General features: G+C 43.9%; 1 protein-coding gene across 1 annotated transcript; it reads right to left on the bottom strand.

The window, feature by feature from the left end:
• Nucleotides 1-11675: 11675 nt before the first annotated feature.
• Nucleotides 11676-18090, bottom strand: LOC126516766 (uncharacterized). The gene is made up of 2 exons (XM_050166869.3): nt 17077-18090; nt 11676-11881 (listed from the first exon to the last, which is right to left on the bottom strand). The coding sequence occupies exons 1-2, from the start codon at nt 17729-17731 to the stop codon at nt 11691-11693; spliced, it is 846 nt and encodes a 281-aa protein (XP_050022826.1). The 5' UTR covers nt 17732-18090; the 3' UTR covers nt 11676-11690.
• Between the last annotated feature and the right edge of the window lie 956 nt (nt 18091-19046).

The following is a 19046-nucleotide window of genomic DNA, read 5'->3' on the forward strand; positions in this document are numbered from 1 at the left end:
GAATATTCAATATTTGATTCGATATTCAGAGGTAATTTTTTCTGAATATTGCTATCGATTCAATCAGCAAGTTTCACTATCCAAGCATGCCTATTCAATATTAAAGCTGCAACAATAAAATGCTTAGGTTTAAGTGCATGAGAATAATGTCACTTATAATTGCTGAATGTTGTGGCTTACGTACTGTGTGCATAACTTCGCCGCTTATATTATAAGCAAGAAAGGCGCAAAAAGATTGCTTGGAGGCAGGGGACAGCTGAAAAGTGAAGCTTGCTTGACATCATGTCAAGCGTTGAGGGCCCCTAGGTGGTAGTGATGGCTGGCAGCCAGCTCAGGTATAAAATTGGTTTTGTCTTATTTTTTTCTCCTCAGTGGCTCTGACGAAGTGACATAGGAGCGCTGTGCCAAGAAGGCTGCAGCAGAGAGAGCTCACAGTGCTTTGCACAAAGGGAGTGACAGACTGTGAGGAGTTGAAAGATACTTCTTAATTTTGACAGCTGATGCTATCTTGGCATACATGCTATTATCTGAAAGTTGCACATATCTACTAGGAGTTCCTTGAGATTTTCAGTTATTTTTATACATGCTGTGATTTGTGTGCAAAAAGGCATGGAATGTTTTCGTTCATCTTATGAATAAAAACACTTCCTATTGATTCACTATTTTTGTATTTTGACTAAGCATACAAGCCGTAGAATCCTTAAGTTTTGCAGTGACGTGCATAAATGTTGATATAACTAATATTGCACTGCACAGTACTTCCTTCATTTCAAGCAGCTATGCACAGACATGCGTGCAATGACAGAAATAATGTTTGCATTTACCGTCGGCGCTCAGCGTTGCCCATGTATTAATTAAGTTTACTAATACCTTAGCTACTTCTGCTGCAAGATTTATGGCAATGCTTGTGTAGTCTTGTTAAGCTTGACGGAGTTGTAACGACATCACCTGGTCTGCCTGAAAACGACACATTGAGATGCAAACTTGTGCAGAGTGGCACAAAATGTTTTCACTTCACATCACGCGCAAAAGCGCCACCTGTGCTTTCATGGCATTTCATGCAGCCCTACTTCTGCCGTGGGTTTTACCGCAACGCTTGGCACTGCGGTGAAGTTCGACAAGTTTGTTATTATGTCGCACGATATGACCGAATTTCACGCTTTGAGACGGCATCTTGAGCGGAGGGGCAGCAAATGGTTACATTCACCTTAAGCACAAGCGCACTGTGGAGTCACTCGTTCGATTCCACGATATGTTTGCGTCTGCCGAGGGCTTTACCTCAACGCTTGGGCAGTGCGGTGAAGTTCGACAAGTTTGTTATTATGTCGCACGATATGACCGAATTTCACGCTTTGAGACGGCATCTTGAGCGGAGCGGTAGCAAATGGTTACATTCATCTTAAGCACAAGCGCACTGTGGAGTTACTCGTTCGATTCCACGATATGTTTGCGTCTGCCGAGGGCTTTACTTCAACGCCTGGGCAGTGCGGTGAAGTTCGACAAGTTTGTTATTATGTCGCACGATATGACCGAATTTCACGCTTTGAGACTGAATCTTGAGCGGAGCGGCAGCAAATAGTTACATTCATATTAAGCACAAGCGCACTGTGGAGTCCACGATTTGTTTGCGTCTGTCGAGGGCTTTACCTCAACGCCTGTGTAGGGCTGTGAAGCTTCATAAATTCTAATAACATCGCATGGTCTGATAGAATTTCATGCACTAAAGCGTTTAATTATGTGTGGAGAGGCAATGAAACTTCATACTGAGCTCGCAGCTTCACAGGCATAGGCTATTTTTTAGATCAATGATAAGGCTGTGCAGGTTTCTTTTGATGAATGAATAAGCGCTCTTTACGGAATGAATGGTAATCATGCTGTGAAGCGTGCAGCAGCAGCCATCAGCCATAGCCGGCGCTTTTTCAAATGTTTTATTATGCTTCTGTAAATTGAGCCTGTACGTTCGAGTTTACGCTTCACATAAGACTTGAGTGTGATTCTCTCACAGGAAAAGCGTTTAGCAGGCATGTGCGTTGAAAAGCCGTAAACAATGACTGACCTAGAGGGAACGTAATGTATTATACGCATTGGCGCTGTGCATCGTACGTAGCTGACCGAGCATTGGATATGCAAAGCGGGTAGCGATGTCGCAGAACTTTCGCTTGACACCGCTTCTAGCAGAACCGGCGCGTAATAATAAACAAATGAAATGCTGAAACCAGCGGTAACACCCACATTGTTCAGGTACGAAAGAGATCCGGGCAAGCATTGCAAGTCAATCCAATCCTCTTATGTCCTAGCGAATCGTAGTGTTCGTGAGTTCGCGTCTCTTATGCGCGTTGTTTAAATTTGAAGCGTGGCAATCGCTTCTTAACGCTTTTCAACAATGATGAGTCTGACGGTGAGTTTTACGATGCGGTTACGAGTTTTACAATATTTGTATCTAAACAAGTGCGTCTGCTTTCGGCTTGCTATAACTGTTCCGCGTCTGGATGGACAAGTAGCGCGTTTTGCAAACATCATTTCTAGTGCGGGATTTGGTACTGCGTCCGAGAAAATTTGCACTTATTATGTAGTAACGAATAGTTATTGCTGCTCCTAAACAATGAGTCCACAGCGCCGCCACTGCAAACTAACATCGAATTTACGCGCGTTGGGTGTTCGCACTGAAATGTGTGCCGATGTGTGGTGCAAGGGAAGTCCCTGTACTCAGTTTAATAGGAAACTCCATGCTCTTGCTGATGGCTGAGTTCTTTCATAGTATGGGGCATACCGCCCCAGATGGTGCAACGTGTTCAGTTCTAGTATCCGTAACCGGAGAACACCAAGGCAGCTTGCCCTAGACGCGGGTGCACTCGGCCGCTGTTTTTGCTCCATCGCCATGCAACCGAGTAATCCTTCGTTGAACCGTTTTCTTCTGTATCAAGCCACTTCCTCCTGCCCACAGTGGCACCATTTCATACAGCATGATGCAGCAACTCATTTCTCTGTTCTGCTTGCACTCAGCACCCTGTCATGTCTTTCCCAGTGAAAGCTGCGTTAATTGATGCACTAGGCATGCTTGAACTCGGTTTTAGCTCTACTGAAACTTTGCTCAAGCAAAGTGGTATCGTGACTGTTCTACTACCATTCTTCCACTTCGCACCCTGCCATCCGTTCTGAAAGTGTTGTAGCGTTCCTAACTAGAACGGCAACAAAAATGACATAATCTAAGTGAGACGGGTGTCGTCCGCCATTTATTCCAACTTCTTCCTTCTCACTTCTCCCCTAGCCCATTCCTTCGTCTTCTTTCATGCGTCCAGCGCAGACTGCTTCACTCTTCCGGATTTCTTTTAATTACACCTCCTGGGGTAATACTTGAATACGTTTCCAACAGCGGTGCACTCCGTTTGGCCCGAGGCTCCGGCGTACCAGACATTCTTCAATATTCCATGCTGGCATGCAGTCTTAATAACTTGAAATGGTCCGCAAAATTTTGAATTTGAGGGCACAGCTCCTTTCCTTAAAAGGACATAGTCTGCAGGCTGTATGTCCGGTACCTTGCTACTGTGCCCTTTATCAAAGTTTCGCCTCATGTGGCGCTTGTAGACCTCCTGTTCTTTGACAGTTTTCCTTACTTCCGCAAGTTCGAGGTTCTCAAGGAGACCTCGCTCACGATCTGCAGGAAGTATGGGCACTGTACCCGAAGTTACAAAATGAGGGCTGCAGCCTAAACCCATGGTGTATGATCTGTTATGATGTTTCACAGCGGCCTCGAGACAGCACATCCAGCCACCGGCAAAGTCTGGATACATCTTCAGATACTGTTTGATGTCTCGTATGGCACGTTCCGCTAGGCCGTTTGCTGCCGGGTGGTATGGAGAAGAATACTTTATCATTATGCTGTGCTCCTGTGCCCACTTTGATAATTTGGCACTCCGGAAAGCCGGCCCGTTGTCGCAGACGAGCGTCTTTGTGTGCTTAAAACATTCAGCTTTGAGGAGGTTTATTACGCTGTTTGCGTCTTCTTTGCCAGCTTTAGCCGCAATCGTCTTGTGCACTCATCTATGGAGAGCAAGAAAGCTTGCGTTCGCTTGACTCCTTCCCCCTTCTTTTTGAGCTCCGCAAAGTCCAAATGAATTACTTCGAACAGGACGCTTGAATATTCAGGGTTTGTCATAACGTCTGTCGATTGCTTGAATTTAGCTTTGTTCACCTGGCAGAGGTGGCATGTGCGGATGTAATGGCTGATGTCGTTTTTCCTGCCCGGCCATGTGAATCTCATGAGCAATTTCTTATAAGTGCGCCCGAAGCCATCATGTCCACCCGATTCAGGGGTGTCGTGGTATAGATGAAGAATCCTTGGAATCATAGTTGGTGGTACGTGATACCTTCCATTGATAAACTGGAGCTCTTCTGTACCTTCCCATAGCTTAATATGATTGATTGTCTCTGGATTATTGCTTGATTCCTGTACAAGTAATCTTGATAGTGCATCAGCGTCAGTGAGGAGTGGGCCAGGACGGTGCGAAATTACGAAATCAAATTGTTGCAGATAGTTCACCCATCTAGCAATGAGGCCTCTTGGCTGGGCCATGCTCAGAAGTTGAGTCAGTGCTTGATGGTCCGTGAAAAGTATGAATTTGGCACCTTCCAGGTAAGTACGAAAGTACTGCACAGCTTTTAAGACGGCCAGAGCTTCCTTTTCTGTGGTACAGTAATTGATTTCGGCGGGTTTCAGGGTATAGCTGTAGTACCCCACGACGTAGTGTTTGGTTTGATCAGCTTGTTTGGATGGCTTCTGGTATAGAACTGCACCGGTAGCATAATGTGATGCGTTCGTGTTCAGCACGAAAGGCAAAGAAAAATCCAGTATTCGCAAGATGGGGTCCGACGATATTAGTTTTACAAGCTCACGATAGACAGCTTCGCACTTCTCGTCCCAATGAAATAGGCACGTCTTTCTGAGTTAAACGTGTGAGGCACCTTGTTCTCAGTGCGTAGTCTTTGATAAACGCCCGAAAGTGTCCTGCAAGGCCAAGAAAAACGTGCAGGGAGTGCACATCATAAGGCTTTACCAGCTTGGAGATTCTCTCTACCGATTCTTGCTTGGTGCTTTTAGTCTGTCCATCAAACACCTTGCCAAGAAATACTACGGTATCTTGAAAGAACGCACTTTTCTTGAAGTTGACTTTGAGTTGGGCAAGACTGAGGGTATGAAGAACTTTTGAAAGATGACTACGGTGTTCGTCCTTTGTCTTTGAGTAGATGATGATGTCGTCGATGTACACATTGCAAAATGTGCCCAGGTAAGGTTTCAGAATGTCCGTCATAATCTTCTGAAACCACGCAGGGGAGTTTTTCCAACCAAATGGTAGGCGGTTGTACTCAAACAAGTCAAATGGGGTTATGAACGCGGTGTACTTCTTCGTTTCTTCACTTAGTGGAATCTGCCAAAAGCCCTTGCAGAGATCTATTCGTGAAAAGCAATGGCAACCACCGATTTCATCAATGATGTCATCGATTCTCGGCATTGGATAAGGTATCAATTCTGTTTGACGATTGAGGGCTCGGTAGTCTGTGCAGAGGCGGAATGTCCCGTCTTCTTTAGGTGCAATAGTTATAGGAGAAGCAAATGGGGATACAGAAGGCTGGATGATACCTGCATCTAACATTTCTTGCAACTCCTTTTTCAGCCACACCTTTTTATCTCTGGACATATTATAGGGCGTTCTACGAACCTCTGTTTTATCTGCGAGCTCGAAAGGAACGACATGGGATTTCATTGCTGGAAGGTAGCTTCCCATGCATATAAGCTCTGGGTACTTAGTCTTGATGTCTTCCTGGTGAAAAATTAGCCTTGATACACTAGGTTCTTCACCAGGATCTTCTGTTCTTATCATGTCTTCGGCCATTACCTCGTCATCCCAATAGAGGTTCATCTTAAGTTTTTTCATGTCTGGACGGGACAAAAGAAAATCATAGGTGACATTGGGAATTGCCAATACGTCACTGGTAATAGCATTTCCTCGAAATTCAATAGCCAGGGTTACCCATTCGCTATGCATGGTCACTGACCCATCGTAGGCTTGGACACGCAACGTTCTACCAGCGTGCAGACGACTGGCATCCACTCGAGTCTTGTTGATAATAGATACCGAAGCTCCACTGTCAATGAGACCCTTCACTTCAATGCCATCTACCTTAATGGGGGTGTACAATAAGCTTGACGACACCAAATACACTGTCTCACTGAAGCTCTTTTTCTGGGGCTTGTGATGCACGGTAGACAGATTATGTGGAAGTAGGTTGCCGTGAACTGCGGTAATTGGTTCTTCACCATCCTCACAGTCATGATTTACGCTTCCCAGAGATTTGTTTATGAAGCTGTGTTCACATTCAGTTGACGGCAACGACTCTAGATGCTCACTCAGCTCACGAGAATCAAGTTGCTCTGTTCTACCATCTGGCTGTCTTCTCGATTTAATTCTTGGCACTGAGGTCTGTAGAAAGTTCAGAAGGTCATCAAACGTTCTTGGACCTTTGAGCTGCACATGACTACGGATCTCGATACACAACCCTTGCGTTATCAAAGCTACAACAGCAGAAGACGACAGCTTTGGTTCTGCAGAATATAATAGGCGACCCTTTCTCAAGACAGTACTCAAGCAGAGAGCCACTTGTATAACTGAACCGTAGTGCCGCATCCCAGCTTTCTACTGCATTGCCTTCGAAAGCCCCTAAAAAGCTGCTTTTCCACTGTTCCCAACATGTTGTTCCATGATCCATGAGTTGCACGTCATACCATCTTCTGGCTATACCGCCCAAATAGCGGCGCATATTCAAAATCTTTGTATCGTCGGAGTGCCACATATTCTTGTCACAGGCGTACTCGAAAAACCAAAGCCAGTAGTGAGCATTTTGCAAGTTTCCTTCAAAAACATCTGGTTCAACAATGCTTCGTGCTGACTGCTCTCGACTAAGCGCTTGGACGAAAGTTCTCATTATTTCGATCTGTTGTATAATGTTCCTTTGCAGTTCCATAACACTCAAGTCTAGGCTCACCTTCCCGGCAGGCGTTTCCTTTTTGAGGGTGCCACGTCGTATGGGTTCCAGAACGAGTTCTCTCAGTGTCCGCAGTTGTAGATTCACTGTCACCGATCCTGTTTGCACGAGGGCTTGGCGGCTGATTGCAGCTTGTTGCAGCACCACGTTGATCAGCGCGGTAGAACTAACTTCAAGAGGACGGTCCGTCGCTGGCTCACCGTGCACTTGGTATCGGGTGAACACAACAGACTCCGATGACGCCTGGTCGACGAAAAACATCACCCGCATGGCTGGTCTTCGAAAACTGTCGGCTGCGCCAAAATGTAGCGTTCCTAACTAGAACGGCAACAGAAATGACATAATCTAAGTGAGACGGGTGTCGTCCGCCATTTATTCCAACTTCCTTCTCACTTCTCCCCTAGCCCATTCCTTAGTCTTCTTTCATGCGTCCAGCGCAGACCACTTCAGGTGTGACACCTGATTTAGTGTGAACACATTTTGATGAAGGAGTTTTTAATACATTGATGAATTAACAAGACCTTGCTCCACTAAGCTTGAGCAGGCTTAGCTGGGTGTGCCAGTCGAGTGAGCATGTTTCTTCTCTGCTCATAATGCCGACATACATGATTGGCAGACAGGTGAAAGGTTGGACTTAAAAAACATAGTGGTGTCACTTCTAGGTGCTTGACACATTAAGAGCATGACACATTAATGCATAATATAAACAGCTGCAAGGACCCACTAATCGGATTTTACTGGGACAATGTTAGTTTATTACTTTGAATGTGATATCATTGTAGGTGAACTTCAACCGCTTCGAAGGATCTAGCAGAAAATGTAGCCTGATCCCAAAGGCAGTGCAGTCTAACACATCATCTCAAAGTACCAGCTGTCAAGAGGGAAGAATGCGAGAAACTGGCATGTTTTGCACGCACCAGTGTTTCAAAGAGTGACTTTGGCACAAGAGAAGTGTATGTGCAAGGATGTGTTAACGGTTAGAACACAGGAAGTAAAATATGGATAGAATTGAACATGCTCTCAGGAACGGAGGAAGCCTAAAAGCAGTGAAGAAGAAACTAGGAATTGGCAAGAATCAGATGTATGCGTTAAGAGACAAAGCCGGCAATATCATCACTAATATGCATGAGATAGTTCAAGTGGCTGAGGAGTTCTATAGAGATTTATACAGTACCAGTGGCACCTACGACGATAATGGAAGAGAAAATAGTCTAGAGGAATTCGAAATCCCACAGGTAACGCCGGAAGTAAAGAAAGCCTTGGCAGATATGCAAAGGGGGAAGGCAGCTGGGGAGGATCAGGTAACAGCAGATTTGTTGAAGGATGGTGGGCAGATTGTTCTAGAGAAACTGGTCACCCTGTATACGCAATGCCTCATCACCTCGAGCGTACCGGAATCTTGTAAGAATGCTAACATAATCCTAATCCATAAGAAAGGGGACGCCAAAGACTTGAAAAATTATAGACCGATCAGCTTACTGTCAGTTGCCTACAAACTATTTACTAAGGTAATCGCAAATAGAATCAGAAACACCTTAGACTTCTGTCAACCAAAGGACTAGGCAGGATTCCGTAAAGGCTACTCAACAATAGACCATATTCACACTATCAATCAGGTGATAGAGGAATGTGCGGAATATGACCAACCCTTATATAGAGCTTTCATTGATTACGAGAAAGCGTTTGATTCTGTCGAAACCTCAGCAGTCATGGAGGCATTACGGAATCAGGGTGTAGACGAGCCGTATGTGAAAATACTGAAAGATATCTATAGCGGCTCCACAGCCACCGTAGTCCTCCATAAAGAAAGCAACAAAATCCCAATAAAGAAAGGCGTCAGGCAGGGAGATACGATCTCTCCAATGCTATACACAGCGTGTTTACAGGAGGTATTCAGAGATCTGGATTGGGAAGAATTGGGGATAAAGGTTAATGGGGAATACCTCAGTAACTTGGCGATTCGCTGATGATATTGCCTTGCTTAGTAACTCAGGGGACCAATTGCAATGCATGCTCACTGACCTGGAGAGGCAAAGCAGAAGAGTAGGTCTAAAAATTAATCTGCAGAAAACTAAAATAATGTTTAACAGTCTCGGAAGAGAACAGCAATTTACAATAGGTAGCAAGGCACTGGAAGTGGTAAGGGAATACATCTACTTAGGGCAGGTAGTGACGGCGGATCCGGATCATGAGACGGAAATAATCAGAAGAATAAGAATGGGCTGGGGTGCGTTTAGCAGGCATTCTCAGATCATGAACAGCAGGTTGCCATTATCCATCAAGAGAAAAGTGTATAATAGCTGCGTCTTACCGGTACTCACCTACGGGGCAGAAATCTGGAGGCTTACGAAAAGGGTTCTACTCAAATTGAGAACGACGCAACGAGCTATGGAAAGAAGAATGATGGGTGTAACGTTAAGGGATAAGAAATGAGCAGATTGGGTGAGGGAACAAACGCGAGTTAATGACATCTTAGTTGAAATCAAGAAAAAGAAATGGGCATGGGCAGGACACGTAATGAGGAGGGAAGATAACCGATGGTCACTAAGGGCTATGGAATGGATTCCAAGGGAAGGGAAGCGTAGCAGGGGGCGGCAGAAAGTTAGGTGGGCGGATGAGATTAAGAAGTTTGCAGGGACGACATGGCCACAATTAGTACATGACCGGGGTTGTTGGGGAGTATGGGAGAAGCCTTTGCCCTGCAGTGGGCGTAACCAGGCTGATGATGATGATGATGGTTAGAACATTGGGCCATTTGCTAGAAGAAGGATTCAATCCCACCATCAGTCACACACTCCTTTATAGCCTTATGGATGTACTTCACCCACTTTGGAGGTGGGTTGAGTGTGTACGATTGTGTCACTGTGTGCATGAAATCACAAGTTATAGGAAGGTCACTTTGATAAATGAGTATGTGCAAGATTACACATGCATAGAAATGTCACAATCATCACAACCTATTGCATACTTAGACAGTTAGCAGTGCTATGTTTTAGTCTAGTTTTTTTAAATTTACTTATGCTCAATGGCTGGAGAAACATTAGCGCATGCAAAGAATCCTCGAAACAGAATTCTGTGACACTCTGCACATGACCTATGGGGTTAGGCACGGGGGAAAGGGGGTGGGTCAAGTGCATAGTTTCACCGCAGCATGGTAGGATGTTTAGTGGGGCAGTCAACGAATAAATTTTTGCGCTACGTGTATGTTAAGTGTGCTCTACCAACTCTGAAATGCCAAGGAAAGAAGTGTGTAGTAACTTTCACGTGATTATTTACATTTCTGTCTTGGTGCAGAGAAAAGGCACTTTAAGCCATACGGGTTCACTTTATGGTGGAAGCCTTAGAGTACCTAGAACAGCTACACGTGACCTGAAGTATCCAAACAACAGGGTGATATGAATTTCAATGTGGCAAAGCATGCTGTGTAAGTCTTAGTTTTTATTGGTTAGCTTAGCCTGCAGCGAAATAATAAAAAGCCATAAATTTCTAGTCGCTTAATCACGAAATGCTTGAGTTGTGCATGTTTACGTGTTTTCTCCACACCACATTTTTTTGTAGCTTTTCCTCTAGATGTTTAATACAAATGAGCTTTCACTTTGCTACTTATTTAATTGAAAATTGTTGCATGCTCAAGTGTTATAGTGTAGTGGAAGTCAGTATGTGAACAAAGAATGGGAAGGTTTATTTAGGTGAGTGCTCTACACCAAGTTATACCAATTGTGAACTTGAAATTATTTTTATCCCTCAGATATGTCACCTTTTCATACCCATTTCATGTAGTGAAGCAGGTTCCCTTTATACAGCTCTTTTAATCAGCGCAGATTTCTCTGTTACATTAAAGTAACATTTAGATGGGCTACACTGTCGTACACCATAAAAATGTGCTGTATTCTTTCAGTCAAACAAAGTAAGAATAACTTTGAATTAATATTGAGGCTGTTTTCAGGTAACATTCAAAATGCCCTTTTCTAGACGTTCACTGAACATCCATGTAATATGCACATGTCTTGCAGCGAAATGTCTATGGGATACCCAGAAAGTGTTCTAGAAAAAAAAATGTATGCATAGTGCACGCAAAAATGTAATTTGGATGACTGAATTGTGTTACAATTCTTTAGGTACAGGGGCCCAATACTTGATCACCCATGCAACAGTGAAAGACAACCGAACAGTAAATGTGTGTTGTGTTTTTCAAGTTTATTGCAAAACAGTGTAATCTGGACTTGAGTGTTGGGTTGTTATAGAGTGCTGCCCTTTAGCATGAATTTTTTAAATGCTGTCTCTGTTCATTTGTGTTCATAACCAATAACAATTGTAGACAAATCTATACCTTGCCTCAATTTTGACAGTGACAAGCACCTGATCAAGGAGGAGTATTTAAAAAGACTCGCCTAGGAATTAATTGGCACATACTTAACGTAGTTAGTGCAAAAGGATACGTGTATAGGCTAGTTTGTTCTTCAACATGGAAGCCAAGTTGTGCTGCATAGCTGATGCAAAATATTACTAAAGAAGAATGTGAAGGCACTCAAGATGGTGCACAATCATCTGTGTTTCATATTAACTATGCAGTGCAAGTTGGTTTCATAGCAGGTGAGTGTTATGCATCTGCAAAAAAAAAGTTATAGCTTATATGCTGCACTGGCCTGTTACATACACAATGCCAGCTTTGCAAGAAAAGAAATATGTATAATCAATCTTTTATTGGCAGAACCATTACAGCAAAATATACAAGTCTCATTTTCCACCTTAGACAATAGTGTAATATTTAGATAGAGGTACAGACGCTCCTGATGACTTGATGGTAGTGTGAATGCATGCAGCTGGTACATCAGTGGACCTGTACAAGAGGGAAAAAAACGCAGGTGAAGTACAAAGGATTAGAAAGAATCTGCAACTTGCACTCCGAGATGAACATGTCACTGTGACAACCCGAGTGCTGCTGTTGAGGATTTTCTTAGCCTGTTGGTCTGCGGGCACAAGTGCCTGTCTTGCATGAAGCTGCTTAGCGCAGCTTCATGACAAGAGTTTTCTCTATCCGCCACCCGAGAACGCGTTCTGTAGCGGTCAGGCTCCGCCGAGAGACTTGCAGCAACGGGAAGGTAATGGGGCAATGTCAGTACAGATTTCGGTTGCTAAAGCAGTACCAGACCGATGGCAAGCAAATTTTGTAACACAGTTCAATATCCAAAATACTTGCTACTACTTAGAAGCAGATTGATCAGGTTTTCAAATTGAATAATACAAAGTGAACCTGCCCACATTAAAGTTTCAACCACAAGAAACACATTCCTGACGGATTGTTGACGCCAGCTGCCATCGTCAAGAATGATGAGATGCTGGGGTTGATGCTCTAGATGCTGAATTGTACCCACGTCAAATCAAATAGCCGGCCAAAAATATGTTGTAAACTTGTTCCTTGTGGTTGGGCCTAAGCAATCCCGATGCCGCAGGTAACCATAAAGCAGTTGCACAGCTGCTAATGGATCTAAGTTAATGCATTGATAATTAACAAATAAACCTCTTAACAGCATCGAAGTATACAGGCATATTGCTAACGGGGCTCTGGAACAATAAAAGTTTCACATCACCGGTTTGTGTCAGTGTTTACTGGTAGCTTGTAGATACACTGAAACCCGATTATAGCAAACTGGCCTATGCACTAAAAATAGGTTCATTATATCAGGTAATTCTTCAAATCCAAATGCACCTATAACGAAAGGAAACAAAGTTTTGTATTGTGTTTGTCCTACATGAATTTGTTGTCCTCAGTGGAAAAATTAAGTCAGAGTTACCTGCATTTTTGTAAACAAAACCGTGCATAGTAGACAGCAATCTTTAGCCTTAAACAGCTTGCCAGTCACTCAAAATAGAGACTCGATAGGAGCTTGCTTGAAGTACACTGCTGGTATGTTTCCGAGTATTCTAACATTTAGGCAGTATTTTAAAAAAAAAGTACGAAAAAAAAGGCCTCTGTTACAAGTGAGTGTTTTGCATGAGTATCAGTCAGGCAGTTTTGTGTGTGCAATATACAGGATAATTCACTTTATGCTGGTTTGTTATAGTTAGGTTTGGCTAAAGCCGTACAAAGAGAAAAATGCTACGTACTACAAGTGTGGATTTTTTCCTTGGCACTAGCCAAACATGAGTTAGAGCACACAATTATTTTTTTATTCATATTATCTGGTAAAAGGCGAAGGCATTCCCTGTGAAAGGTTTTTGAACAGTATGCACAAGAAATGTCCAGTACTTTTCTGCCATACAGCGGTTGCCTGCATACACAATGCAACTCATAAATACAATCTTTTGGCCGCACACGAGTAGTGGGGGAGCTTGTGAGTGGAAAATCTTCCATGTTGCCTTTTTGTATGCATTTCAGCAAATGTCTGCGCAGCATACTCTGACTAAGGTTTAAATTTTCTGCTCTCCTATCTGACGCTAAATAATACATATTTGCAATTTCAAACAAGCCACAGTCAAGCGTGTTGCACTGGTTTTGTGCCCCTTTAGTGCAAATGGTCAGCGTTGGTGACTGCAATTTTAGCATGCGACAGATTTGCCTGATGGCATCAGAAGGAGTACCTTGGTCAATTGAGTCATATACAAAGACTGTTTTCATCAGCGTCAGTATTGGTTACCGTAAGCCAGTGATCGGGATTTCGGACATGCAAGATTTGAATAAAAGGGCTTTCTACTTTAGTAAATAGTAAACGATGGCCAAGTAGCACATCTTGAAAGCCATCCCAGTGAGGAAACTTTTTATGAATCAAGTATTGTGCTACGTTAATCACGCTGTCTGATATTGAGGTGCCCTGTACTAAAGCATTTAAATCGGCATCTGAAAGAGAGTAGCGTTTGCAGACATTTAACATGTCTGCTGTCACCATTGCAAGGCTTACCATTTGCTTTTGCGATGGCAAAAACTTACGCTTAACAGCTTTGACTTTCTTTGGCCGTCCTCTTCTTGCTTTTACCAAAGGTACATTAAGTTTTGTACTATTCGAATGCCTGCAACTGCTTGTAGCAGTCAACTGGGGTAATGGAGCTGGTGTACCTTGTAAGCTAACTGTAATTTGATTACCAGGAAAGGTGGTTAAGTTTCTGAAGAATGCCTCGCATGATGCAAGTTTTTCCATTAGCTCCTTCTCACCACAATTAGATAATACATTAGCCACAGTCTTGGACATTTCACAAAGCCTCTTGTAGGTGTAAGAATACTTTTCTTGAGCAGTGTCAAGCTTCACAGATGGCAGCAGCTGAATGCTGCTTGTCACCACTGGTGTGGCACTTGAGACCATGCAGCTGTCACTCAGGAAATGATCCTTACACCACCTGTCTGGTATGCATGCTTTGTCAAAAAGGTCTTGCTGGGCAAAATGGCGAGCTGCTATAATGTGTGCACAAGGCAAACTGTACTGATTATAAAAAGCACACATGCAACGCGTCAGGCATAATGAAACACTGTGCTCAGAACTTGCTGAAGCCACTACATAAGAATTAGCAGTGGAAGTAACCAAATAACCTACTTCTTTAAACCGTTCATACTGCTCAAGTACTTTACTTGTGGCCTCAGAAGTGCAATTACGGGCCAAGTCTAGTTGAAATGGCTCACTGACATCATTTACATTTAAGTTCAGCTTCATTTCCTTAAACTTGGAAAATTTTAGAGATAAGAAATCCTTCTCAATATAACTTACTAATGCTTCTATTGCTTGAACCAAATGCATGCTTGAAGTGAGATAACTTTTAATTTTTTGATTGTGACACTCAATGCGATTATTCGTGTTATTACCAAATGTAGGAAGTTTCTGCCGATATGCATGTACCCACATTTCTTTACAGGAGTGCCAGTTCTGCATGTAATAAGAAATAAAATCTTTAGACGCCATAGCTTCGAGCTCAGCAAGCCTGTCTAAGTAGTCCTGCACAGTGAAGGAATAAACAATTTTTTTTAACAGAGGGAGTAACTGATCACGCTGCAGTCTAGCTTTCTCATTGACTTTTTGCTGAAAGCATTGCAGCACATGCCATGTACACAACAAAATTTCAGAATTAGGAAGAATCTTGGTCAAAATGCGTAGCTCGTTCATGTCTTTATCTATCATGACTACTCTGCAAGCAGATACAATGAACGGGTTAAACTCTGCAAACTTGCCAAACATAGCCTGCACAATTTCAGTCGTTTCATTCTGCAAAAAGGCATAACACACAGGTCTCCCACGACCTCCACCATCTTCAACCAATATAGAGTACAAGATATAGCCTTCAATGTTTACTTTATATGTTCCATCAATAAATAAAATCTCTGGGTACTTTTCCAAAATCTCACGCATGTGCGTTGTCTGAAGTAACACAAATTGCAGGTTATTACTTTGATTCTTTTCATAGTGAATGACCCAGTTTGGATTATTTGCTAACAAGGTGTATTTTTTCCAAAACCATTTCTCCGTGAGCCTGCTCGTTGCGAATAGGAATAGAAAACCTTTGCTTGTAATTGTTAACATCTTTTGTAGTTAATTTCTTGCCCGTTTTCTGTTCGACCAAACTTTTAAAATACTTTGGGCCAATATTACATTTGGCAAAATCAAAGAATTCTACCTTCTCTGCATCGTTTAGAAGCCTGCTTTGAGGATACAAGTCATAATACTTCGTGGCGTGATTATGCTTAGCTTGCAGCTTGGTTATTTTGTAGTGAAGAGTAGGTGATTTGCACAGGCTTACTGAAACCGCCATTTCACAACCAGTACCATCGTATGCTTGCTTGGGTCGCTTTCCTGTGCCTCTTGGTTTTATAGCACGACCATGAACACAGCTATATGAAATCCTAATATACTCAAACTCTTTAGATTCTGTTGCAAATGGACTTCTATGAGACCTACTTATTGTGACTATGTGCTTGCCCTCCCTGCACCATTCATCAAAGCTTTGCCTGAAAGAAATAAAATTATCAAATGTTGCATTTAAATAAACTTTGCTGCCTCCACCATGCAATAAAGTGACAGTGTTAGGAACTCTGGTTGTGTTAGCACCAGCTCCTTCACAAACAGCCTGGGCATCAGAGCTGGCAGGCCTGCAGCTAGATGTCAAAGCAGCCTCACAACACCTACGTCGCGTGGGAGCAATGCACGCAGCTTTGTCAAGGTCACCAGCCTCTGTGCCAGGATTGCTCGTCATCTGCCCTCCATCTTGCATTGTTTCTGACCTACAGCATTTGCAGACAATGACCTCATTTGGAACACCATTTATGACAGGTCTGCACTCAGCCATAGCAACTACCAAGCAGTCTTTATTCTGCCTGCTAGCCACATGCTGCACCTTGCCAAAACTATCACAAATGGCGTCATGAGGGGCACTGGCTTGTCCTTCAAGCTTGCTACCAGAGACAGCAGAAGGAGCAGACTCAGACTTTATACTGTTAATGCATGTCTGTTTCTGGCTAACAACTGCTTTCAAAGGTGAAGCGAACTTCAAGAACTTGGCAGCTGTCACAGCAAGAACTTTGCCTTTCCTGTCTGCAGCCAGGTTACAGCTCCATTCTTGCTTGTGCAGTGCTGCAGCCTTCCGCCTCCTCCTCGATACTACCACTTTCCACTCCCTGTCGCCACAGTGGGAGACAGCCTCTGGCACAGCTGCTTCTTGAGCACTGGCCTCTCCTTCCCCCACAGGTGAGCACACAACAGGAGCACTCTCATGCTTTTGTGTGGCTCTCCTAGTTTTCCAGACACAAGTGGTGCTTGCACCTCGACCAGGGACCAGGGATCATTGGCTCAGCAGACCTCCCCTCGGCTTTTCCCCTACTTGGTACACTTGTGCCATGGAAAGTGGGGGAAGGCAGGCTGTCCCAGGTGAACCAAGCCTTGCTTCCCTTGCAACGGACACGGACACCGCCAACAAGTGAAAATCCAGCACCTTGAAGGGTTCTGGTAGGCTGGTTGGTGCTGTGCCTCTGCAAGGGAGCAGTGCTGGCTTTCCAGACAGGAGCTGGTGCTGTGGAAGGTCCACTTGCTGCATGCGAAGAAATTAAAATATGCAAACCAAGCGGGGGAAAGTCAGCCTCGGAGATGGCAGGGATGCTGTCCTGCAGAGTCCAACTGGTCCATGAAGAAGGTGCCTGGGTCTCCTTGTAGGACTGCTGGATGCGGCTTCTCTCCAGATGGATGGACAGGGTGCAGGCCCCCTGGTACAGGAAGTCTGCCAGCACCTTGTTACCAAAGCGGCTCGGGTGGACACCATCTCTGCTCAGGCAACTGGGCCAGTTGTCCACGAGACCACCCAGGAATGTGTAGCCGCACTCGTGGCAGTACTGCATCAGGGCACTGTTAATCCTTTTGTAGTTACCATTCAGGTCATGCAACCATGAGGACTGAGCTTCCCATGAGCTGTACTGATTCTGCCCCCGAGGAAGAATGGCAGAAAAAGCTACATGCACCATGGGATTTCTCTCAATGATCCCCTGAGCGAGCTGGCGATACTTGTCCATGCACACGCTGACACTGTCAACAGTGTTGTTAGTGCCAACGTGCACAATGACAACATCAAAACCAGCTAGCTTGTCAGCAATCATTGACAGCAAATGCTCAATCCTTACTCCTCTATGCGCGGCAACACTGACTGACAAACTACGACACGATGGGAAATACTGGTCCGCGTATTTCACCATCGAGTCAGCGGCAACCAAAACACGTGTCATGTTGCAAGCAGTGCAATCTAAAATGACACCTAGAAGAAAAAAAAAAAGACTGCGAGAAAATAAATCTGAGCTTTTTCACAAACGAAAGGAGGCTACCTTCTAGTCAGCACTATATATACGTTGAATCAGGGAAATCCGCGCTAGGGTTGAACAAAGCAAGAGGTCGCGAACAAGGACAGCAAGATCGGCAAATACGCGACTAAGACAATCAAAATACCATCAAAATACTTATTAGAATAGATATATATAACGCTAGCAAATATAAGATAACCCAGCAGAGCAGCTTTCGCGCATTAAAAGGATGATGTCAAAGGCTTGCGAGAATGCAGCAGAACCAGGCCTTGGGTCCAGCACCAGCGGCAGCAGAAAAGCACGACCCGCAAGCGTGGCTGACGGGATGCGTACTGAATGTCACGTGCGAACAAACAATCAAACCACGCGCCCTCGAAAAAACGGAAATACGCGTGCATGTGACGTTGACATTTAGTGACGTCACTTCCGTGCGTTGCAGGAGTCGATTCTGTGTGGGGTCGTCTGGGGAGCACCGCGTTGCAGCAGTCTTTGCCTTTTTTTATTGCAGATTCCAATTCTTCTGAGGGACCTATGTCGAAAAAAATTTACCTTAATTTTTCTAGGGTGACCGTAAAGTGAGAAAAAAATATTTTTCTTCGGTATATATGTACTGTTTATTCATTAATAACAACAATAAAAAAAGGAAATAAACTTATTAGAATTTAAAACTTGATGCATTGTTATACACGTAAGGCTTTGAAAATGCGCACACGAGAATATTTTGCAAGCGTCAAATGTTCCTGCTCATTTACAATATTTACGTCCATAGCGTAATCGAACTGCGTAGGTGAGCGCACTCAAGAAAACTGTGGTTGTGTGCCCGTCAAAAAGCAAAACATGAGACAAACTTCCGCTGATCTTTATCTTATCGCCAACCAGAGGCAATTAGCTTTTGCGAGCCTCAAAAAAAAAAAAAAAAAAAAAGTAAAAAAAAGAAAAAAAAAAGAAACTCGTGCACGGCGGCATCCTTCCTATGCACACCCCTGTGAGCACTAAACGAGCGAGAAACAGGCGGTCGCCCATCAGTTTTGCGAGCGCAAGAAGCCGATAACGCCTGCGCTCGCGCCATTGCGCGAGCGGTAGTATATAGACGCGCCGGGGCAAACTAGCTCTAAAAGAAACCCTGAGACGAAAACCGAGACAGTGAGGTGCGAGAAAAAAATTCCCTGTATTCCCATAGTGGCAGAGCATGCCAGAAAAGAAAAAGTTAGGAAGTTTGCGCGCGTTTTAAACGTACAGACGG

Source organism: Dermacentor andersoni, chromosome 1 (genome assembly GCF_023375885.2).
Source record: "Dermacentor andersoni chromosome 1, qqDerAnde1_hic_scaffold, whole genome shotgun sequence".
Lineage (NCBI taxonomy): Eukaryota > Metazoa > Arthropoda > Arachnida > Ixodida > Ixodidae > Dermacentor > Dermacentor andersoni.

What these genes read in the sequence shown, in the direction of transcription:
- LOC126516766 (XM_050166869.3), bottom strand. Translation starts at nt 17,731, where the DNA reads ATGACACGTGTTTTGGTTGCCGCTGACTCGATGGTGAAATACGCGGAC. An exon ending in GGCTGACTTTCCCCCGCTTG is followed by an intron (nt 11,882 to 17,076) that starts GTTTGCATATTT and finishes CCTCTTGTACAG; the next exon opens with GTCCACTGATGTACCAGCTG.